This window comes from Phaenicophaeus curvirostris, chromosome 11 (assembly GCF_032191515.1).
Source record: "Phaenicophaeus curvirostris isolate KB17595 chromosome 11, BPBGC_Pcur_1.0, whole genome shotgun sequence".
NCBI classification, from domain to species: domain Eukaryota; kingdom Metazoa; phylum Chordata; class Aves; order Cuculiformes; family Cuculidae; genus Phaenicophaeus; species Phaenicophaeus curvirostris.
The window spans coordinates 19973912-19998417 of record NC_091402.1 but is presented as its reverse complement, the minus strand read 5'-3'; the positions used below and the strand labels follow the sequence as shown (position 1 = coordinate 19998417).

General features: G+C 41.4%; 1 protein-coding gene across 1 annotated transcript; it reads right to left on the bottom strand.

Moving 5' to 3' along the window:
- Nucleotides 1–45: 45 nt before the first annotated feature.
- Nucleotides 46–24052, bottom strand: TKT (transketolase). The gene is made up of 14 exons (XM_069866017.1): nt 23887–24052; nt 17201–17318; nt 15526–15639; nt 14768–14865; nt 12942–13133; nt 12008–12126; nt 10330–10523; nt 9586–9750; nt 8429–8585; nt 4917–5047; nt 4351–4434; nt 4079–4172; nt 2343–2465; nt 46–352 (listed from the first exon to the last, which is right to left on the bottom strand). The coding sequence occupies exons 1-14, from the start codon at nt 23991–23993 to the stop codon at nt 165–167; spliced, it is 1884 nt and encodes a 627-aa protein (XP_069722118.1). The 5' UTR covers nt 23994–24052; the 3' UTR covers nt 46–164.
- Between the last annotated feature and the right edge of the window lie 454 nt (nt 24053–24506).

The window sequence follows — 24506 nt, the reverse complement described above, 5'->3', positions numbered from 1 at the left end:
ATCCCACTGCACAAAGCCCCACAGAGGAAAAAAAGATTAAAACATCAAGTTTTTTTAAGCTGGTATTTTTATTAGAACTCTACATAAAGCACCTTTGCCTGCCTTAAACTTACAGTACTTCTCTGAACGCTGCTTTTCTGTAACACGGCACAAGATGCTTCAAACTACTCCGCATTTCTTGATTTGGACACTGCCACCTTAACAGCTTGCACAATGGCATCTTTATCAATGCCAAACATCTTCAGGAGCTCGGCTGACTTCCCGCTGCGTGGTACATGAGAGACAGCCAAGCGACTGACGGTGATGCCAGGCTCACCCACGACTGCAGCGCAAACTGCTTCTCCAATGCCACCTACGGAAAAAGCCAAACACGACATAGAGCGGTTACGCTTCAACAGGCAACGCACGGAGTGCACGTGTACCTGACACAAAGGTCAGTGCAAGTTATATCCCCAATTCACGTGCTTGTGAGGAATATCAGTCGCAATACAGTTTTCGTGAAATGAAAACAATTCCCAAGTTCAAAGGCATTCTGAGGACAAACAGCCTGAAGTACTTACAAATTGGCTGTAAGAAACATAGACCTCTACGTGGCACAGAACTGTCAGAAAGCCCTCATCACGTCAGTGTCAGCTACCAAGAGCCAGGCTTAAAAATATAGTTGGACTGAGGAGTATTTAAGAATGTACTTGATGCGCTAAAAATCTTAATTCCCACCATTCTCAACAGCATTTAAGTGCTCCATCTTTTCACAATGTCTGTGCGTGCCGCTAGGCACCTCTCTGAGTTATGTAATATACTCACAACCTTTGCTTAGAGCTCAGCTCAAACTGAATCACTATCAGCCACAGGCACAAAGGATGCAAGACAACTGTGTGGCAGCAGGACAGACACTGGAAACAGGAGTACTAGAGAAGGAGAAAACACAGGACTAGTGCCAAAAGCATGTGCTCAGAAACCTGGCAGGAGACACCCGGGCGCTGCACTTCAGTTAAGGCGTATCCAGGAGCACAAGGGCTGTTCACAGCTCCCACACGTGTGACTCAACCAGTCAAACTTAGCCTCCAGCCAAGGCACCTCCATGGATGTGGCTGATAAGATCAGCCCAACGTGGACTTGAAATGCATTCAGGCTCATGATGTGTGTATGTTTAACCTTCCTTGACAGCATTACCCAGAGAAAGCTGTGCCAGTGTAAATCACACGTTCATCACCTCAGAGTGTGGCGATTTTGCCATTTTGCAAATCTGCAGTAAAACATTTGTCCAGAATTGAAAGACAAGCTAGAAAATGATGAGGCTTAGTGTTACTACCGCCACCCACCATCTGGAACAAAGGTATGGTGTAACCAGCACTTACAGTAACACCAGATCACTTCAGACACCTGGCAAGACAGATGTTTCACCTTAAAGTAGGATAATAGTCTCATAACATCTACTAATTTCTATCAGCAATATGTAACGTCATAGTCCACAGCTGCCCCTCTGCTAATTTCTCCATCTTCCTCCAAGAGGAGAGGCCTGACATACAACTCCTAACAGCTGCTCTCTGTTTGCACATGGACTCATCTTCGCAGGACACGTTTGCACAGGCGAGCCCCTGAAAACTGTGCAAACAAGGCATGTCAGAGAGCAAGAAGCAGCAGATTATGAAGTTAACTCTAGCTGGCAGCTGGTCACAAGCGGTGTTACCCTGGGCTCAGTATTGGGGCCAGTTTTGTTTAATCTGTTTGTCAACCATCTGGATGAGGGGATTGAGTGCACTCTCAGTAAGTTTGCAGACAACACTAAGTTGTGTGGGAGTGTTGATCTGCTTGAAGGCAGGAAGGCTCTGCAGAGGGATGTGGACAGGCTGGATTGATAAGCCAAGGCCAACTGTATGGGGTTCAACAAGGTTCAGTGTTGGGTCCTGAACGTGGGTCACAGCAATCCCATGCAGTGTTCCAGGCTTGTGGAAGAGTAGCTGGAAATTTGTCCGACAGAAAAGGACGTGAGGATGCCATTCTGAGACCATTCTCCGCAGAATCACCGCACTGCAGCTGGAATTTACAGTTTCACTGGGCACAAATGAATCCAGACTTCACTTGCATCAAGCATACAGAAGCACACACAAGACCTTATTAATCCGAAAGGCAGCCCTGATTAACCCATTATCTTAGGTAATTTTCAATTCTCAGTGCCATCTTCTAATCATAATAGTAATGAAAAAGGCTAAAACCTCTCTTTTGCTTTAATTGAACAACAGCATTAAGTCCCATACTTCTCTCTCAGGTTAGGAAAAGCTGTGAGCTTCCAGCCCTTGGGCAGCAACTGCCTGGGCTGTGACCTCCCACACCCAGCTCACCTTCATGGTAATGGTCCTCAACAGTGATAATTCTGCCTTTGGTCGCTCTTGCATTTTCAAGTATTGTCTTCTTATCCAGGGGTTTTATAGTGAAGGGATCAATCACACGGATGAAAATTTTTTCTGCAGAAATAGAATGGAATTATTTGCAACGTGAATTTGGAGAATGCAAGACAATCCAAGTGGTTCGCGCAGCCTCTGCCATCTTATAGAGCTATTATGAAAACTGCCTACACTAAATTCCACGTATTTGTATTTGTGGCTAGTCTACCATAGAAACCAAACAACCCTGATTTTAGTACGCACTCATCCTTCATGCACTTCGTGAGACAGAAATATCCATTCCACAGACAAAAATCTAAAGGCAGAAAAGCCTTGGATAAGTGACTCAAGGTCACTAGCAGTGCCTGTCCATAGAACAGTAACTTAAGTGGCGTTTCCACGGGCAAGAACAGAATCTAGCCATTGGGAAACCCTTCTCATTCAGACTGCCAAATAATTTCGTTACTAGACCTTTATTTTACCTTTAACTTTATTCTCAAATCAAGCAGAATTTCCTCCTCCTTCAGTCTGTGGGCATCCTGAATTGTTCACACAGGCTGCCCACCTATCAGGTATACCTGTTTGAACTGCCCCAGCCCTGACTGTGGCACCCGTAAGTTTGGCATCATACCCAGAATTTGTCCTGGCAGAAGGCAGGCCCAGATTCCTTATTAAACAAACAGCAATTGTTCATAAAGAACAATTAGATGAGGTTTTGTCTGATCTTGGCTAGCTGAACACTGAGCCAACTCTTATCAGACATAAAGAAGCCCTATGTTATGTTGACAGTTTTGTGACTGAAGGCTCTTTAGCGGCCAATATATTTCAGGTGTTAGATGCTGCCTCTGTGCTGAGGGATTCTCTCTCCATTATTCACATTTCAAGATTAGCAGAGTATTGCAAAGGATAGTTAAGCAGAAAACCAACAACAGTTCTGAAAATATAACTTTGGCTCGAGGTCAGATAAATACCTATCCACGCACATAGAGCACAAAAAGCTACCCACAAACCACAGGCCACATTAATTGTATAATCTGCTTGTAATCTCTTCCTGGGTGTAGGCTACTGACTCACAGTGGGTTTTAATGTTTTCTTTATCTTATTATTTAATTGAAGGAATTTTATCTTTGCTGTGCATTTGAGCACTATCATAGAATTACTGCCTCCTACACTTGCTAAAAGTTGATGCATTCATTCAAAAAATCCAGGTTAGCAGTAAACCACGTCTCCACAAAGGCACTGCCTATCAAGAGCATTGTGAAAGAGCACACACAGTGCTGCACGTTGTTAACTGGCCCCAGCCTGATTCCATTCTGTTGTGCTGGTACCCTAGCCCCCCAGACAATGTGCCAGGGAAGGATTGTCCTGCTTCTTACACAGTTATTCAAAGATTCTGCCCGCAGGGCAATTTCAGACAGATTAGCAATTCTAAGGAGACTTCGATGTGATCAGTTTGGCAATTTTCATGGCTGCTAATGCTGCTAAGCTAACTAAAACCTACTCATTAGGCAAGATTGGCAGATATTAGACTATGTTGCACTCTATCAGCTTAAGAGGTGACAAGCTGTCTGTAACATTTTAATTAATGTTTACCAGTACAAAAGGTGAGCAGCTCCCATGAGTGGTATTGATTTCTTTCCTGTGTTATACGATAAAATAAGGAAAGAAAAAAAAAAACCTCATAATCTGATCACCTTTTCTCAGCTGCTCTGCTGCAGCCAGAGCCTCGTGCAGAGTGACTCCTGCTCCGATCACAGTCACTTGGTCATCCTTACTCTTCAGAACCACCTGCAAGAAAACATTTCCATGTATTTTTAACAATAAATTTTACTGATATTTCTAATATCTCTAGAAATGTTATTAAAAAGAGCAAATCTTTGGCATTGAAATGCTTTAGAGGGAAAGGGCTTTTACAAGTGGAACTTCACATATTTTTTTCAATACTGTTTATCCGGGCAATATTTACCTTTGCCTGTCCAATGTGGAAGTCCTCGTTGTTGTTGTAAATGACAGGATTTTCAGGACGACTAGTTCTTATGAAACAAATGCCCTGTTTCCAAAGTAATAACGGTTAAAAGTTGCAAAAAACTAGAAAGGTGTTGACATTCTAGCTTGTAAACCCTATGAAACAATACAGCCAAATGACTATATTTCTATTTTTCTGATTTTTACCCTTCTATGATACCTCAATTCTGACCCCAGAGATATCACACTAGGAGTGTGCTTTTTGTAAGTTTGCTAGACCAACAAGCATTACACTTGCCTTATTTCTGAGCCCCTTTAGACCCAAACTGCAATCACTATGTTATCATTTACATTTCCCCAAATCTAGCCTACAACATTCCAGACTGTTCATTCTGCACAGCCTGGACAGAATGTCTGCAGCCTTTCGATGCAAAGAAAACATCCCACTGCCATGCTGGAGACTTTGAAAGAATTTATGTGGGTAGAGACATGCAAGAAATGTGCCAGAAGCAACAAAAGTAGTACAAAAAAAATTATTCTCTGGCTTAGGAACACTGCAATGCAAACCTTGGTGTTGGCAGCTATTTCCACTGCTTTTTCAGTGGCTACAGCATCACTAGGATAAAATACAGTGGCATTGGGAACAGCTCGGAACATGCCTAGATCCTCCAATCCCATCTGAGATGGCCCATCCTCACCTAAAAGAATGAAACCAGGGTTATAAAAGAGTAAGTGTACATTTCTGGCAATCACTTAATATAGCAGTGAAGTTCAATGTAAACCAGAAAAAAAAAAAAGTACAAAATCAGGCACACACAGGACATGCAAGTCTACCTGCTTGAGAAAAGAATCATCTTCTCCTTAAACTTGGAACCATCTAAACACTAAATAAAGATAGAAAGAGACTAAAAAGAAAGAAAACTGGGGTTAAAAATAAAAAATAGAAAATAAAGTTTAACAATAAAACTACACAAAAAGAAGACAACCAAAGCAGGAAGGGTACAGATACAGAAACAGGGTCACAAGACAGCTTCTGATTTGTGTGCACTGAAGATGCGCAAGGAAAATTTATACTTGTCAATGTTATTTGTCTAGATTTAAACTGCTGGAAATGTGAAAGGAGAATTGCACGTGTTCCATCAGAAATCATAGAATGGTTTGAGTTGGAAGGGACCTGAAAGATCTTTGAGAGTGCGCTTGGTACAACCACTCTCAAATTCTTAGGCTTACTTGAAGATTAAATGAAGGGTATGTATATATACCATAATAAGTGTTTTAAACACTAACAGGGAAACTGTGTTAATTTAACAATTCACGTGCTTTATGGCATAAACTGAAGACCTATAAAAAAGAATTGTTAGCCAGAACATGTGCTGGATGCTATGACTTTCCATAGTTAAAGAAACAACCACCACAATGCCCCCCGCCCCCAGTGACCTTATGTAACGGTGCTTTGGGAATGGCACTGTTCCAAACCAACCATGCAAAGAGTTCTGAATCCAGTCATGTCTCAGCCTGCAGAGCGAAGCGGGGAAATAAACCTTCCCACATGCACCCACTACCTGTTACTCAAGAAGGACGAGTTCGCGAGGAAGGAGGAGAGTATTTTCACAAGAGCAGCACAAAACTCTGAAGAACTTTAAACATGTTAAAGAAATCAATCATTGAACTCCGCCACTCTACATTACTAATTAAGTAAGCACCAACCAGGAAAAGGAGTATTTCGGCTTTCACTCATGACATGATAAAAATTCTCAACATCACAGTTTCTAAATCTGTGTGCACTCCGACTGAATGAGTGGGATCTCAGTGGGCATTTTCCTTTCCTAAAATGTACCCACACAATGTATACATAGAAGAAAAGTGATATTTTGAAGAACAAAGTTAACAGGGATCTAAATCAGAATCTTGCCCAAGGTAAAGAGAGCACTCACGCTTGTCCAGCTTTTGCTAACGTGGTGCCAGTAACACCAGCACTCACAGTTCATACTTGGAATTTGCAGACTAGCACTAAGGTGAGTTTGGCCCCAAGTGCACCTTTACAAAAATCCAGATTTATGTGGTTTTAAAGGAATGCAGATCAAAAGAGAGTAATTTTCAACTACATCTGCAAAACCTACATTTATATCTTAATACATAAAAATACAAGTGCTTACTTAACATGAACAGTATCAAATACCTAGAACACAAAACTGGTTGTCTCAACTGATAGTTCTGTTTCTGACACATGTACACTATGATTTCTTTCCCTATATGTTCAGTTTGGAAAATACAGATTTTCCATTATTCGTTTATGACCCTGAAAACATATTTAATGTTTCATTAGCTGTGTTGGTCCATCAGCAACTATTGGTGTAGGAGTGAACTTAGTACAAGTTCAGAAGGTCATCATGATAGTTATTTCTCATAAATGTAATGAGTTCAAATTTCAATGCAGAAGAAGCCCATGTCTACCTAGAACTGCATACACAAAACCTCAGTTCTCACCACAGATCCAGTTAAGATTATGACTTTGCAAAGTTCTAACAGGAAATACATTTAATTCATACCCTTCCATTTAAAATTGAATTTTCTAACTGCTAAAGGATTGCTCTGAATTACTTTCTTTTACAACTCGGTTGCAAAACTTTGGGTTCCAATTCTTTTTTTAAAAATTAAGAGTTGAAGCCTCAAACAACTCTAAAAATCTAAGTGTGCGCTTCATAATCACAGCTCCCAGCAGAACATTTCAAGTGCTGAAAGCTGAAGCTTTTAAGTGTAGTTCCAGGAGATGCTTCAGGCAATCTAAGGGAGTTTTGTCTTCCTACATGAGCAAATAATAAAGCTAATTGGCTTTTGGATCAACACCCTCTACTGCTTGCTTAAACTGGATTGAACAAGACTACGACGAGGTGGGAGGACCGATTTTAAAAAGAAAAGAGGCTTGTAATAGAATCCCTCCCTTAATGACTAATGCAAGCCATAATCTGATATACTCTACTTACAGACTCCACTCCTAAAGCATACTCTACAAGGCTGCATGTTAAGCTTGAGGTTCTAGATGAGACTACGCGCATTTATAAAGCATCTTCAAATCTTTACCAATATTACAGGTCAAATTAACTACCTTGCTTTAAAAAAAAAAACAACCCTCCTCCAAACCATGCTGCTATTAAAGCAACTGGAAAACTGATGTATGCAGAGTGCCTTAATTTACTATCCCATCAGACCTCCCTCTCTCTCTTCTCCCCTATAAATACCTACTAGTCTTTTAAGCATGAATGTCTACTGGCATTTTCCTTCTCGGCATGCAAGTCTAGTCCTGTTTTCATGGGTGATGTCTATGCATTTTATTAAGAAAACGAAACTCCTTTTCTCCCTCAAAGCCAGGCCAAACCAAACGCCGATATGATCTGACATGTACCAAACAGTTATGATGGGAAGTTAAGACCAGAGAAGGTACTGCCAATTTCCTGAATCACATAACAGCTTCACAGCTCCTGTTTCATTAGTTTTAGGCTTTTTTAATCAACACATTAACTGCTCCAGGAGTAAGAAATGAGATAACTTGAAGGAATTATTTCAAATTGGTGATCTTCAAAGGCATAATAAACCAAAAATATTTATTCCTTGCATATTGTTTATGAGGTTGGTGGACAAGAGCATCTGTGCAAGAGTAAGTATCAGTTTCTCACTTTAGGGACTGGGAAACAAAGGTACAGTAAGGACACGACTATTGTCATCACAGAGGACATCAGCTGCAAAGACGGAAAGGAACCTAAGCTCCTCACTTTTGAATCCTTTTATATCACTCTATACTTGTAGAGTAGAAAAGCTTGTAGGGAAAAGTCCTATTTTTATCAGCCCAGACTGATAAAAGAAAAAAGGTAGGTAAGATGACGAAGGTTTGAAATAATTCTCTTTCTTTCTAAATACAAGTGTGTCTAAGAAAAGTGAATTGCAACTATGACTTCTTCCTACAAATGCTGCCACTGTTATACAATTGCAGCTATATTACCGATTGCCTCCACAAAACATTATCAGTTGGACTTCTAGACCCATCACTAAATGGATGATAAATAAGCCGAGACTGCCCTTACCAATAGAAACACCACAGTGCGACCCACAGAGATTGATGTTACTCTCGGAGATGGCAGCCATGCGGATCTGGTCAAATGCCCGTGTGAAGAAGGTAGCAAAGGTGCTGGCAAAAGCAACAGTTCTGTCACGAGTAGCACAACCAACTGCAACGCTCACCTGAAAAGAGGGAGATTGTACAGGAACAATGAATTCCTCATCCATTGATTGTTTGCAAGGATCACCTACAGGACTTCCCACCACTAAACTTTAGCAAAAAGCTCTCAATGTGGATGAAAAATCCCTGCCCAGTCCTGCTCCTAATCGCTGGCCTTTCCAAAAAACGAGGGAGGCAGCTCACTCTCTCAGTATCTGTTCCCTAGCATCTCCTCTGCTCCTTGCCTCAACTGCTTTCTGTTACTGTTGATCCTTACTGATAGGGGTTTTTTTTTTGCTTTATCTGCTCCAAACAGTCATTTGCAGAGTTTTAAGACTTATCTCCCCTCTTTCTTTTCCTGGATCAAAGGCTTACACTTTCAGTCCAAAGGACATGTTTTTACTATCTTCAACAGATAAAAAGTATCATTACTAAGTGGGAGTGGATTTCTCTGTTTTACTTGGACTGATACTTACTAGAAGAGCCCCTCTTCAGCAAGATGGAAGTTAGAACAGGGTCCTTAAATTGCCTATTGCTAGAACTACCCCATACACTTATTTTGTACCTAACCGGCCTGCTCTTCACAGCAAATATCTCCTAAGCTGCTGTAATTCCAAAATGCTTGACTCAGGCTCATGAAACTGCCCTAGTATAAAATTTGCAAGAGACAGTCCGTGGGCATCTTTGGTTAGAAAACATTAAAGACAACAAAAAAAATCTGCCTGAATTTATGTCTTTAATTGCTTTTGCCTCAGTCAACCCATACAGGTGGCAACTAAAGACTCAGTCAAACCGCTGAGTTACCAAATTATTTTAATCCTTTCTGTACAAATGTCATCAGATAAAATTTATTAACTAATACAGGAGGATCTCTGTCCTCATTTTTATAGCTCAGTCTAGCAAAGACCTCATGGTCACATTGTGACATTCCATTTTCCATGAAGAAAATAAAAGAACTACAAAGTCTTTTCAGAGTCAAATTTCTACATATCAGACTGTGGAAAAACCCAAGAGACCAGTTACCATGTTCTGTTCAGCAATGAAGCATTCAATGTAGCGACTGGGATGTTCTTTCTTGAAAAGCTCTGAGAAGGTGGAGTTCTTTGTGTCTCCATCCAAAGCAATCACTCGATCATTAGCATGGCCCAGTTTTGCAAGCGCAACACCATAAGCTTTGCGGGTAGCCCACTAGAGAAAGAAAAATACAGTGGTACTGTTATAACTTTTTGTTAAGACTCTTCCCCCCCACCTTCCCCCATCTTCTTGTTTTTCCATATATTTACAATTTAAACCAAAACCATTTTCAATATCAGCAGTATCAAAAGTGCCCACGAGAACAGCGACACACAGAAGAGTAAACAAAAAAAGAAAAGCAGTGAAGCATCAGCATCTGTGCTGAAATCTGCAATTCCCTACCAGTCCAGCTATGAAATTCTGAAAATCTTGGTTTCCAAACATGGAAATTCACTGAACTGCACAGATTTCCTTTAATTTTTAAATGGACGTAAAATAGTTTGGATAACTGATAATGATGACAAAATGAAGAAGAATGATTTGAGTCTTTATATCTTAATATATTCTTTCAGACTCAGTGAGCTGAATGCTGGTGCGTCACACACAGGTAGATGTTTGCCACAATACTCAAAACAGGAGAGAATAGGTAGGTAGTTGAAATTGTGGCAAGGGATAACACAAAGCCTCCCGCCACCCATTAAACAGTCTCACACATCGAAGATACCGACAAATAGTGAAAAAGAAAGGGAGTACCTTTTCTCCCACTTTGTAAGTTGGTGGAGATGGCATCTTAATATTTCTAATATTTACTACAGGTGCATCTTCTTCTGGGAGAGCTGGAGAAAGCTTTTTCTTATTCTGGATTTTGTCATCTATTTCCTGAATGACTTGCTCAGCCATGTTTTTTGGAAGGGGCTTTCCATGCCAGCTTTCCTTATCTTCAACACCTGCATATTTAAAATCACATTATGAATAAGAAAAATATAAAAACTATTTAATTTTTACCTGCAAATTTTACCAAGATAAAAGTACAAGGTAGTAGGCAATCTCCCAAGGAAGAACTTCCTTATTATTCCCAGTGTAAACAATTACAACAGTATTCAGTTTCATTAAGACTTGTGTTTAAATACATATGAGAAACAGCCGAATTCCAGATCCTGCAAACTAGTGACATTTCAGCATCTTCTACTGAAATAGTTTTCTAACTGGCACCTTTAAAAGACCCGAAATCAGTGTGGACAGTTAACATGAAATCTCAACAGTTAGGCTTAAGCAAATAAACTCATCTAAGTTTTAAACAACAGTTAACCAAGCTGTCTAATTCAAACAATACCTGAAGTTTTACAGCTCTATTTCAATAGCTTCTGATGACTCTTATCTTTGTGCACCCGGCACTAGCAGCGAAATCACCTCTCTGGCTGATATGCTGCTTTTCACTGAGTCACTTAGAATAATGAATTTTCTGCTTGCTTACTCAGTGAAAAGAAATGAAGATATTCACTCCTGTTATTAACATTTTTCTGGTCAGAAAGATGAGTACTGCTAGAAGCTGTAGCTGAACAGAATCACAACAGCCCCTGACATGCTGAATATGCATATACTTCACACCACACGAACCCTTCAAAAGGATCCCAGAGGCACCAAAATTCAAACAGCTGCTAACCTATGAAATAATTTCTAGGGTTAACTGTATCTGTTATCCTGTATCTCAACGAATTATACATCAGATCATACGAACCACCCTGCAGTATGATCAGGTGGCTTATGTACTGTGTCTCATGCAGCTTTGTCAAAATGGTAAACACAACATCCCTCCTAATTTTCCATGCATTTATACTGCCTGGCTATAATGAGCAGCCCCAGTTATCTGCAACAAGGAGGCATGGAGCTTCTGTGACAAAGTTACTCCCTTCTGTCTCAAACTACTTTTTCCTGAGTCCAGGGACTAAGAACAAGCCTAGAAGTTTGTAGTTTTCAAGACCACGTCCTATGGTCCAATGTTCCTCTTTGTGCTCAGCCATCTTCCTGTCTAGAAAGGGCTTTTTAAAAGAGCAACAACTCAAGCACAGCTGAGAGCAGAGGAAATCTACTCCACAGCTGGTGACCTGTAAAAGCCCAGTCAATATGGAAGTGCACCTGGCAGGATAATGTGAAGAACTGTGTGCCACATCTTTGCCTGCTTCCAATGAAGCATCAGTGCAACGTCCTCCATAGGAAAAGGCAACAAAAGGGAAAAAACAATAGGGAGAAATTCTGAGTTTTCAGATTGTAAGTTAGTATGAACACGTCAAAGAGTTCATAGGATACCAACCTCTTTCTAACGTACGAAACATTGAACTTCTATATTTTTTAATAATTGCAGCTTTACTGCAGCACCACGTGCACATTATTATATACACATATGTATGCAAAGCCACAGATGTTTTATTACCTGATATGCCTTTGCCTTTAAAAGTCTTTGCAATGATAGCTGTCGGCTGATGTTTGGCCTGGCCAAAGGCTTTGCAAAGCTCCTCCACACTGTGTCCATCAACAATGATAGCATGCCAGCTAAGAACACAAACAGATCAATGGTTTTAGCATGTGACACTTCTGGTGATTAGCAATAATAATAACAAATACTAACTTCATTCCAATGCTGTATCTTTTTAAGAGACTCAAAGTATGCCAGAAACATGAACTACCATTTCAGATGATAAAATATGATTGTTTCTATAATGCAAAATGAGTCACAGAGGGATTAACAGCTACTAGCAAAATTCACAGCCCATAAATAACGCAGCTATCTCAGATTTCTTCAGAAGTAATAGCCATTTTTAATCAAAGGAGCAAATCAAACATCTTGAATTCAATTCAAGAACCGACAATGGAAGTTGATTAAAATAATAAAAACGCTCCATCATAATTTGCATGGCTGCTATTGTATCCGACAGGGTTTTTTTTCACGGACTTTTCCATCTACATAGAAATATACATTTCTAAACTAAATGGAAGCCAATACACAAAGAATTCTCTTGCAAGTAATTGTCTCCATTCCCTTTTTTTCTGATCTACTTGCTATGATAGCACATTTGGTCAGAGAAAGAGTTATAAAATCTGTATTTAATATGATAAAGGCTGCTTTAAGATCCACTAATAAATTCATCTGAGTAAGCAGTCCTTTTATTTTTCCTCTAAACAAAAAATTCTGCCACTTTTAATATTCCTGCTGTAGAAATAAAGGCAAACAAAACCAGGCATTATGAGAGACCATCTTTCTTTATGATGGTATCCTTTAAGAGCTGAAAGCTCATTTGACAAATTCTGAAAAGCAAATAAAACATGCAGTCTCAAATGGGAGACTATACTGAACTTCTTCCACATACCCAAAGGCTTCACAGCGTTTCTGGTAGATTTCAACATGATGCTGCAGAGGGGCAGGGTCACTTTGTCCAAGACGGTTAATATCAAATATGGCAACAAGATTATCAAGCTTGTAAAACCCAGCAAAGGCCATTGCCTCCCAAACAGAGCCTTCAGATAACTCTCCATCTCCAAGCAGACAATACACTCGATAGCTAGAAGAATAAAAAAAAATTGAGTTTGATGTGTCAGCACAACTGAATCAAAAGCAAAACCCCTCTAACAATTCAAAGTGAGAACTCACTGCTTTTTCTATCCCAGACTCAACTGCCACTGCTCAATGGATTCACCTCAGATAACCTTACATAACTCGGACAAATTAAAATACTTTTGAGCTGCTACACCTGAAAAAAATAAGATGAGAAATACTGTGCTTATTTGCAAACTTCTGTCTCAAAAAAATCAGGTCTTAAGCCTCCTACTGAAAGCACTGAACGAAGAGGCCCATTAAACACTGTCACTGTGACTCAGCAACATCACTAACAATGCATGAAAGGCTACTGTGTACTTCCTCATTCCTACCCTATACTCCCTGAAAAGATGACCAATAATTTAATTTCGGTAAACTATAAACTGGGGATGAACTCATCTATGGATTAAAATATGTGGTGTAATCAAATTCAGGATTGAGAAAAAAAGTAACCAGCGTGATATGGCTTTGTAGACCACTTCTCCAAAGACTGAAGCTTTTTATTTAGGTAAAACTCAGAAGGGGAGCTGCCTGATCTCTGAGGGAATCGGCTGCAGTATTTTTTTTAATACCACTCTCTTTTCTTGAATGACAAAGCTTTATAAATGTTTATTACCTATTAAAATAAAAAGAATAGCCAATTAGCCTTCCAATATATGATTTTAAAACAAATTAATCAAGATGGCAATTAGCAGGTTTTTTTTACTAGAATTTAAGCTATAACAGACTTTTGATCTGAATCCCTCCCGCCTTCAGCTAAATCTGAACTCCTTCCACATAAGCTGCTCCCCAGTACTGCATGCAAGACCACCTTTTTCTTCTGTCATGTAAGCATTCGTTAGATTTTTTCCACACGTAGCATCTGCTAAACTCAATTAAAATCAGCAAGTCATCTTTCACAGAAATAATTTCAAGCTAGTGAAGTGTAGGACACATTAACTGGGCAGCCTGCGCTCGAATGTACTAGAACTGTCACATAAAATATATCAACTACATCAGGCAAATATTTTCCTCCTCATACAGATTTGCCCTTAGACATCTACTTTTCTTGTCCATAAACCAAATGGCAGAAGCAGTCATTTTCATCTCTATGGAGTTGAGTGCCTTTCTGATAACATTTTGAAGCCCTATTTTATGAGTCAATGTGCCATTATTAACCATTACAGTTTCTTATCTCGAAACATGTTCTCCACTATTTGTCACATGACTTTGAAAAGACACACCTCTAGATTGTGTTTTCCTTCTAATTGGACACATACCAGACTCAAAATGGCTATCAATTACTCTCTGAAAGTTTGAAGTTGCTCCAACAGCTTTACTGTCTTTTCTGTTCGGGAACATCACCTTGCAATGCTGTCAGGTTGCAAAAGGAACACACATATGCACTAATCCTTGCTAATCTTTAAAATCCTGGTAGTTTCACTCTCAATGGATTTGTAATTATCAGGCCAGTAACCTATCGAGTTTGAAAATAGATTTGGTAATGGAGAACAGAATAAAGGAGAGTGGTTTTTTTCTGACTGAGATATGAATATAACTTCTTTTCACAAAATATTCCCATTGAATGCCTGTAATAATGAAATATGAAGATGGAATTACCTGGCTCTGTCAAAGAATTTGCCAGTGTACGCCATTCCACACGCAGCACCAAGACCCTGACCAAGGGATCCAGTAGCCACATCAGTGAACACTTGTCTCTGAGAATAAAACGACAACAATTATTTTACAGTTAAGAAACAGAACTCTGTTACAGTGCTAGAAGGTTCAATATACATCAAAATACAGCTTCTCAGCCACAACAGTACAGTACAAGTCCCTCCAAACCTTGTCCTGTTCCCTTCCTCTCCCTCCAATAGCATGTACCTTGATCAGTGTCACAAGCTAACTAGGCTCTTGGAGAGGGAATTGTACCTAATGTCCTGGAATTTCTCAGCTATGCCTGGGATGGTAACAGTTAAGAACTGATGACTTGGTGTAAAAAACAATCAATTGAAACAATCAGCTACGAATGGAAAGACCAAATGAAGTGACCAAACTGGATATAAATTCTTCAAATACTTCAAAGCTCCCTAAAGGACAACAAAAGCCACTCTGGAACTTCACATAAACCTTTTCTAAATGGAGAATGTTGACATATAGGACTGTAGGGGAATTTCACTACAACAGTAAAGGTCATTTTTGCATGCTCAGTCACAGACAGACATTGATGCAGTTGTGAACTCATAAATATCATTATCCTTCTTAAAAGTCTTCATCTTTCCCTATACTGTAGCTGGCAACCAAGAATTGCTACAAAATCAATGCACTTCTTGTTTTACAGAAAACACCATCTTATATCAAACGTTATGAGCACTCACTGGTACGGGGTGTCCTTCTAAGATAGAATCAATTTTCCTCAAGTTCAGTAATTCTGCTTCTTGTAGAAAGCCAGCCTCCGCCCAAGCAGAATATAAAATTGGTGCTGCATGACCCTAGAGAGAAACACAAATTTTAAACAAAGCACAGGTTTCACAATATCCTAGTATCAAGGCAAAATTCTACATAGTGACAAACCCTGGAATCAGGTTCTTGCATCCACTAAAAAGGAACTGAGTTATAAAACACTTGTACAGCACAACACTCACACTGATGCTTGCTTCCAAGTCCCCCAAGTCCCTGCTTAGAGCTCCCCAGAGAGCTGACTACAGGTAAGACAAAGAATGCAGTACACGCGAAGGCTATTTAGTTTGTCCTCCAGGCAATCAACATGGAAGAGTAAGAAGGTGTTTGTCAGCCACACAGGTCTGATTCCAAAAAGAAGTTTTGGTATCCAGATAAAAAAAAACAAACAAACTTGATTCAATTTGCTTAGGTGTCAGTTTCGAGAACAGAGCACTGTTCACTAAACCAGAAAGCAGGTGGATGAGCAAGTGTTACACCATTAGAACTTCTTCAACACAGATGTATTTAAGGTTAAGATGCAGTGAGTGACAAAGGTAAAATTTTAAGCTTTATGCACTCAGATTCTTGCAAAACAGTAGTTATCTCCCACCCACGGAGACACCAGCAGTCAAAAATGCATGCACAGGTTTGAAGCCATTTAGCAACTCTGGGTAGAAACCCCGATATCAACTAGAGAGGTAAAACAAACATGAAGAAGTGACTCTCCTATTGCTTTACCACCTCAGCATTAGCAACTTGCTCCTCATCCCATTACTTATTTCAGAATGGCAATCAGAAGTGGCAACAGTTAGATCCAGTTATATCCCATCAGCTACCCAGCACCCGTGTGAGCCCCCATGTGAGGAACTCTGTCTCAAAGATGGAACCTGCCCCCCTGGAGTACTTCATCTGCCATTTTTTACATCATTATGTTTTCTGATGACCCCTTAACTGCCTTCATGTCATAGCATCAAAATGTCCCTGTGATTTGCAAGGGCACAATGCAAAAGCAGAAAAAATGCTAATGGCCAGTCCAGATTGTGGCTTTATGTGCTTTCTAAACCAGTGGCTTCAGAACTAGTCTTGACTTCAACATTAAGCTGGCACAGTAGGAATACAAGCCACCCACTAACCTACCATAACTATTTCATATAATGCTCCCTGAAAAGCTGACACTAATTAGTGCACGTTGTGATGTGACTGCAGGCATAACAGCATGGCTGCATTTAACAAGTAGGGCACAAAAGCTAACTGAGATTTTCTTGTAAGAACACTGGTTATGCCAAAATAAAATAGCTGTTAATATTTCTTGATAGATTTAATAGACAACATAATATTTATTATTTAATATTAAAACTTAACATAGTGAAGTTAAGATTTAAAGACACATTATACAGACATTTTTTAATTATTTTTGAGTTATTCTTCAATTTAACTCAGCCAGCTTTCATTTGCCTTTCTGAAATGAGCAAATTCCAAGCTCTCAAATATTTCCAATAGAATTCTGTGTAGATGCAAGCATAAGCAAGCATAAATCAAAGAAGACATGTGAATTTAAGCTACAGACAGTACTAGCAGATATACAGCATAGCGTAACAGTTATGATTTTACCTTTGAAAGAATAAACCGGTCGTTGCTGGCGTTCCTGGGATCTTGCACTTTGTACCTCATGGTATGGAAAAACAGCACAGACATAATCTCTGCTGCACTGCAACATGATGTAGGGTGGCTACAAGTCAAGACAGACCCAAGATTACCACTTATTACTATTTGCTCAGTACCATATCTTTAAAGTATCGCTTTACCAGTCCCCTATTCTTCAGCATTATATACAGTTCTAAATGTTTTCGATAACCCATCCCTCTACCATTACCTCAACATCAATTTGAGACAAAGGGAGCCCTCTTGTCTTGTTAAAGTGGATGTTAAAAGACAGAGCGTGGTGACAGCTCAAGGGCATATCTTTCAGAGCTCTCTGTTCTTCATCATGCCAAGGAACACCACCCTAATTGATGCCTGCGAAGCACAGGAAGCAGCAGCATGATCCTGTGCCTGACATCATACTGTGCTGATTTATCTGACTGCAGAAATGCACACTGATGCAGAGGAAATGAAGACAGCTTTCCACTGTACTTTAGCCACTCACTGTGTGAGGGAATCAAAAGCGTGGCATCATGACTTGTTCCGGCCTTGTTGCACAGGCAGGGACTGATAACATGAGATTAACTTTTGTGGAAAGTTCTGGAACCGTGTAACACAGGCACCATTTCATTTTACCATGTTATAGCTGACAGAACTAGAATCCTGATTTCGAAAAACAGCATTAAATATTAAAATTCTTGTATTTCATCTTCTATTGAAACTGGACACAGAAATTCACCGTCTCCAGTAAGTAGCCAGATACATGTTGTAAAAGCCCAATTTGTTTAATCTTTGGCTAAGACAGGAACCAACATTTTCTACATTCACATCTATATCAGCTTGAAGAATGAAACTAGTTGACTTATCAAACATTTGCAAGTATCTGGGATGGTCTCTCCCACTGAACTACCTGGGAAGACTTTTGCAACAATTTAACAGCAGCAGAAATTAAAACTGCAACTGTAACGTGCCTTAGAAACACACATTTCCAAAGCAAATATGCCACATTTTACCAACAAACAAACATAAAGACACATGAAAAGGGTTATTTATGTTATTTCCAAGTGGCAAATATTGAGTTGTTCCAAGACAAGGCATATATTTCATTTGAAGTGTAATAGAAGGACATATAGTTACTTTTATATTCTCATTACTGTAATTTAAATAATGATTGTTGTAGTTCATTCATCTGAAGGGATGGCACTACTTGACCACTTGAGTGTATCAGCCTTGGCTTTTCACTTGCGATAAAGCCTGAAAGGAGTAAGGAGGCTCTTCTAAAACCTTTACTGAGTGCCAAAAGTAGCATTTTTCAGATTTTGCTGGTGCAAACAGGATCATTCTTGACACCAGTGGTTGCTACTGAACAGTAAGAAGGTTATGGCTGCAGAAATCTGCACCAGCTATGAAAATATCTTGCAGTCCCATCTCACCTTCTTCTTCTACCAACATTTATTTTTCCTCTTTAACATGACCCTCTTAAAATATCTGACCCTACCTGTAAAAGAGTGCAAACTTACTATGAAAGTGTCACATTTCGTTTCCCACATGTACATTTACCATGCATGTTAGGATTAGACAACACTTTCACTAGAACTTTAATCCGATATTCTCTTCTGGTAGAAATAAACCTTCCCTCCCAAAATCCCCAACAGCACTGTAATCGAAGAAAGAACACATGCAAAACACTAGCAAAATATGAATGATGGTTAGTGTCCATCCCTTAGTAAGTATTCACACACAAGGAACCAAGTAAATTAGCTTTAAACCATGGTTCAAACATATTAGTAAATATTTACATATTTGAGTTAATCAATAAGCCTTACATGCTTGTTTAAAGCTTTCATTCCTTTAATTTTATTAACTTTATACTTAACCATACTTCTATGAACTCCTGGTCTTGGTAAAAAAAGTTTTAAACAACCTAAAATAGTAGCATGTGGAAATAAAAAAGAGGTAGAAAAATTTAATAAATTACCTGAAAATTAGAGAGAGAGAAAAAAAAAAGTCTTGTTAAAACTACAGGTTAATTAAATGACTTCCTATTAACAGAAATTGCCCAAAATTTAACCACATACTAGAAATAATTCTGAAATCAACTATGCAACTACTGTATTTATTTCCTTTAAACACAACCATCTTAACTACATCTACTGGTCTTCTATAGCTTATACTTTCCTAATAAGTTCTGTTAAAAGAATCCTAGCAAGCAGGATTTGGAGCTCTTGCACAAGGAGAGAGAAAACCCACAGCAAGTCATCACCACTGCTCTCATACCACCTTCCACATTTTGTTCCTAATTAACAAACGCCCCAGAACTTTGTGGTGGTCCAACAAACACGCTTCTCTGACAGAGAGCTTCTACTGAAGAACTGCCTGAACTTTGAAATACAGCCCTTCAGTAGGAAACCAAAGGAAAGCAAAGAAATCCTGGATCCACACAAATCAAGAGTAAAATAATTACTCCTAAGTAGTTTTGTGGGCTATTTTATATTACTCTGCATCAGTTTATATCAGCTCCATCTGCATGCACCTACACATTTAATCTAAAAAAATAGCGGTAAAATGTTGGAATACTGAGTGAAAGACAAAAAGCTAAAAAACTGAAGGAGAAAATCTGCAACAAATGATAATACCACACATTATGAAACTTAACTGCCTCTTAAGAAACTCTTGCAACTTCCACCGTTAAGGATTTAATCATCTAACTTGAGGAAGTCACACGCTGTTTTGAAACCGCAGAAATTTATCATTAGTTACAGGAAAGACTAACAGTTTTGATTGAATATGTCTGCACTACTTATCTAAAAGAAAAATTTCTTCCACACCCAAAAGCAAGGATGTTCAATCTTAGCAACAAACAATCATTTTTTTCCCCACCTAAGGCATTTTAAGCACATTCACAGAGTTCACTGAATTTTTCCACTGCAGCTGGTAAAGTACTCAAAGTGATGTTTGAGCAGCCTCTGGATCTGACTACATCATCTTTTAGCTCTCGTCCAGATAAAGGCTATATTTTCTTTAACAAAAGTTAGTAAAAGTAAAGACTGCAATAACTGGTGTGTCAGATCTACCACGTAACCACTTGTGCTGCAATATAAGCCACAGTTTACAGAAATTACTTCCTTGGAAGGATTAGGCAGGTCCCATTTTGATTGAAGCGCTTTTATTGCAAGTATTTCCTTCAGTTTTAGAAGCTACACCTTTAACAAACACAAATTTCCTTAGGAAAGTCAATGCAGGCATGACAATTCATTAACTGTAAGCTTCTATTCATATATAAAACTTGTATTTAAACACCTTTCTACATTCTTAGTGCAGACCAGCAACTGAAGCAAAGCTCACTGCCTCATTCGGGTTTCAGAAAACACACCCAAAACGTATAGCTCTTCTAGAAATGCACGTGACGTGCTTTACACTGCAACAGACTCTGAATGTCTTTTTCTTTTAGGCACATTACTGTACCACCATCTTCATAACCAAATCTTGCCGTTTAAGGAACTACATGACTTGCCAACAGGATCTTCCCCCCAGAGCACATCTTTCATAATCAGCTCATTACAGGTTGTGTAATATTTTCAGACTCTACATAACACTAGAGCTAGAATAAGCTAAAGCGATTAATTAAACACTTTTTGCAAGAAGCACTCAGTATTGTAGCATATGTGAACCAAGAATAAAAAGCCTGAGTAAAGCTACTTTTACTGTTTCTTCATCAGTATAGGGAGAATGGCTTTGTTATTGAATTCCATGGACCACAGAAGAGGAGCAAAGGCTGCGGGAAAATCCTTATTCTTTATCAGTGCATCATTCAAAACAGAGAAGTGATTTTAACTGTAAGATAACTGATACCACACATCTTTGTGGCCTTCTTAAAATACACACTAGAAGCCCAAGACAGAAGCCCAAACTCTATTAAGCAGATTTAGCACGATTTTTCTTACCAACAATTTCACACAGGCTTGCGTAATACCGCCTGCCTGCACACTGTAGCTTTCACACAAATCAAGAATTAAAAGAGCAATTGTTGGGTATATTGTACTTCTTTCCCCAGACTAGACCAAACAAGTTACAGCTTTGTCAAATCCCACTCCTATGGCCAGCTGGGAGGTTCCCCGTGTCCCAACACTCCATTGTACAGGAAGAACCAAAGCAGCATTTTCATTTGCTGTATGCAGAGCGACTGAGTGAAGTTCAGTTTCTGTTTGCACGCAGAAAGAGCCGTGTGCAGTAGCCCACAGGGTGGAAACCATCAGGCAATTCAAAAAAGCAGCTTTAAAATATTTCACCTCTCTCCACATAAACCTCAGCATCCAAAGGATGCCTTCAAGTCTGGGGGATTTTTTACTTTTTTTTTCATAAACACCACAGCCAGTTTCAAAGAGACCCAAAGGAGGAAATTGCAACAAAATGGGATATTAAAAAAAAATGAGGCCAGCACTCTATAAGGAATCACTCAAATGTATTATTCAAGCAGGAAAAAAAATGGCTTTAATTTTACATGACTAAAAGCGGATTGTTTGCAGAGATTTTTTTTTTTCCATAGGTAAAACATGATCAAAGGAAGGGATAACCCTGGAATCTGCAAACATCAGAGCCCGCACTAAATCCTGTCCAGAGGCTGAATAAACTGCCCGGCATTTCACAGATAATCCCGCTTGGGCTCACTTGAAATTCTGTGCAGAATTAGTTCCAACTGACGGGCACGCAATGAAAAAGAAACCGCTTGCGCCTCAGGCACGAATTCTTTGGGTTTCAGCGCTGCTCCAGCTTGGCATTCCTGGTCCCTTCCTCATCCGCAGCAGCAGAGTGCAGCAGCCATTTCCCGTTGTGGCTCTGTCCCCACCAAGCCTGGGGTGCTGGGGTCCTGCCCTGCCCTGTCCCTGCAGCGCCCCAGCCCTTGCTCGGCCTGGACAAAAGGAGAATGAGGGGAGGCCTCATCACTGCCTAGAAACATGGAGTGCTTCGGGCTGGAAGGGACCTCAAAGCCCATCCAGCTCCAACCCCTGCCATGAATCTTTCACTGGATGAGGTTGATCCAAGCCCCATCCAAACCTGGCCCTGAGCACCTCCAGGGATGGGGCAGCCACAGCTTCCCTGGGCAACTTGGGCCACTGCCTCCCTACCCTCAGCGTGAAGAATTTCTTCCTAACGTCTAATCTCAATCTTACAGACTCATAGAATAGTCTGGGTTGGAAGAGACCTTAAAAATCATCTAGTTCCAAGCCCCCTGCCACAGGCAGGGACACCTCCCACTTGATCAGGCTGGCCAAGGCTCATCCAACCTGGTCTTGAACACCTCCAGGGATGGAGCAGCCACAGCTTCTCTGGGAACTTGTGCCAGTGTCTCACCACCCTCACAGCGACAAGATTCTTCCTTATGTCTAGCCTCAATATGCCCCTCTCCAGTTTATACCCATTGGCTCATGTCCTAACACCACAAGCCTTTGTAAGCAATCCCTCCCCAGCCTTCCTGTAGCCCCTTCAGGTACTAGAAGGTCCCCCTTCCCATTTAAAGCCACAGATACAACTGCCTGAAAGGAGAGTGTAGCGAGGTGGATGCTGGTGTCTTCTCCTAAGTAACAAGCAATGGGACGAGAGGAAATGGCCTCAACTGACACCACAAGAGGTTCAGATTGGACAGCAGAGAAAATTTCTTCACCAGAAGGGTTCTCAGGCCCTGGCACAGCTGCCCAGGGAGGTATTCAAGTCCCTGTCCCAGGAGGGATTTAAAAGATAAGCAGTTGAGGCACTCAGGGATATGGTTTAGTAGTGGACAGGTACGGTTGGACTCAACAATCTCAAAGGTCTTTTCCAACCAAGTGATTCTCTAATTCCCGCAGGGGGCACACATGGCACACAGCATCCCTGCCCGACAGGAGGCTCTGTCTGTGGGGGAATGGCTTTAAACTGAAAGAGGGAAGATTTAGATTAGACATTAGAAAGAAATGCTCCATGACGAGGGTGATGAGGCACTGGCACAGGCTGCCCAGGGCAAGTCGTGGATACCCTGTCTTTGGAGGCGCGCGAGGCCAGGCTGGATGGGGCTTTGCGGAGGTGATGCAGGAGAGGGTTTCTGCCCAAGGCAGGGGGGTTGAAACTGGATGATCTTGAAGGTCGCTTCCAATCCAAATAATTCCATTCCATTCCATTCCAAACCATATCCCTACGCAGCTCGTCTGCCCGCCTTTTAAATCCCTTCAGGGATGGGGACTCCACCACCTCCCCGGGCAGCTGTGCCAGGGCCTGAGAACCCTTCAGGGAAGAAATTTCTCCTGATATCCACCCTGAACATGCCCTGGCGCAACCCGAGGCCGTTTCCTCTGGTCCCATCACTTATTACTTGGGAGAAGAGGCCAGCACCCGCCTCTCTACACCCTCCCCCGAGGCAGTTTAAATGGGAAGGGGGAAGATTTGGATCGGACACGAGGAGCGATGGTTCCCGCTGAGGGCGGGGAGGCCGCGGCTGCCGCATCCCCAGAGGCGCTCGAGGACAGCCTGGACGGAGCTTGGAGCAACCGGACCCTGAGAAAAAAAGATTCGGGGCACTGGGGGTGGAACTGGATGGGGTTTAAGGTGCCTTCCAAGCCATTCCGCGACTCTCTCATCCCGGGGAGGGGGGGGACTGGGACGCGGAGCTCGCCCTCCCGACTCACCCGGAGCCCGCGGCCGTGGTGGCCTTGATGGAGCTGATCCGCAGCCGGTTGGCCGTGTCCTTCAGGGCCTGCAGGGTCTGCTGGTCGGGCTTGTGGTAATCCTCCATGGGGGCGAAGCACGAGGGAGGCGGCGGGGACGGCGGCGGTACGGCCGGCAGCGGCGGGGGCGGAGGGCGCGCGCCCCGCCTCCCGCCTGCGCCGCGGGGCAGCGGGGAGGGGCGGGAGCGGGGCGGGCAGCGCCCCCTGCCGGCCGCGGGCGGAGCGACAGCGCCCTTTGCCTCCCCTGGAGCTAAGGGCAGCGGGGCGGGCAGCGCCCCCTGCCGGCCGCGGCGGTGCTTGCGGCCTGTGGTAAAGGCACCGGGTTGGAGAAGCCCCGCCGGGTCATCGAGTCCAACCGGTCCTCTCTGCCCCTGAGCACCTCATCCACCCGGCCCTTAAACCCCTCCAGGGAAGGTGAATCAACCCCCTCCCTGGGCAGCCTCTGCCAGGGACCAATCACCCTTTCTGCGAAAAACTTTTTTCTGATGTCCAGCCTGAACCTCCCCTGGTGGAGCTTGAGGCCATTCCCTCTCGTCCTGTCCCCTGTCCCTTGGGAGAAGAGCCCAGCTCCCTCCTCTCCA

What these genes read in the sequence shown, in the direction of transcription:
- TKT (XM_069866017.1), bottom strand. Translation starts at nt 23,993, where the DNA reads ATGGAGGATTACCACAAGCCCGACCAGCAGACCCTGCAGGCCCTGAAG. An exon ending in ACCACGGCCGCGGGCTCCGG is followed by an intron (nt 17,319 to 23,886) that starts GTGAGTCGGGAG and finishes CTTGACTTGTAG; the next exon opens with CCACCCTACATCATGTTGCA. An exon ending in TGAGGACCATTACCATGAAG is followed by an intron (nt 353 to 2,342) that starts GTGAGCTGGGTG and finishes CTTTTTCCGTAG; the next exon opens with GTGGCATTGGAGAAGCAGTT.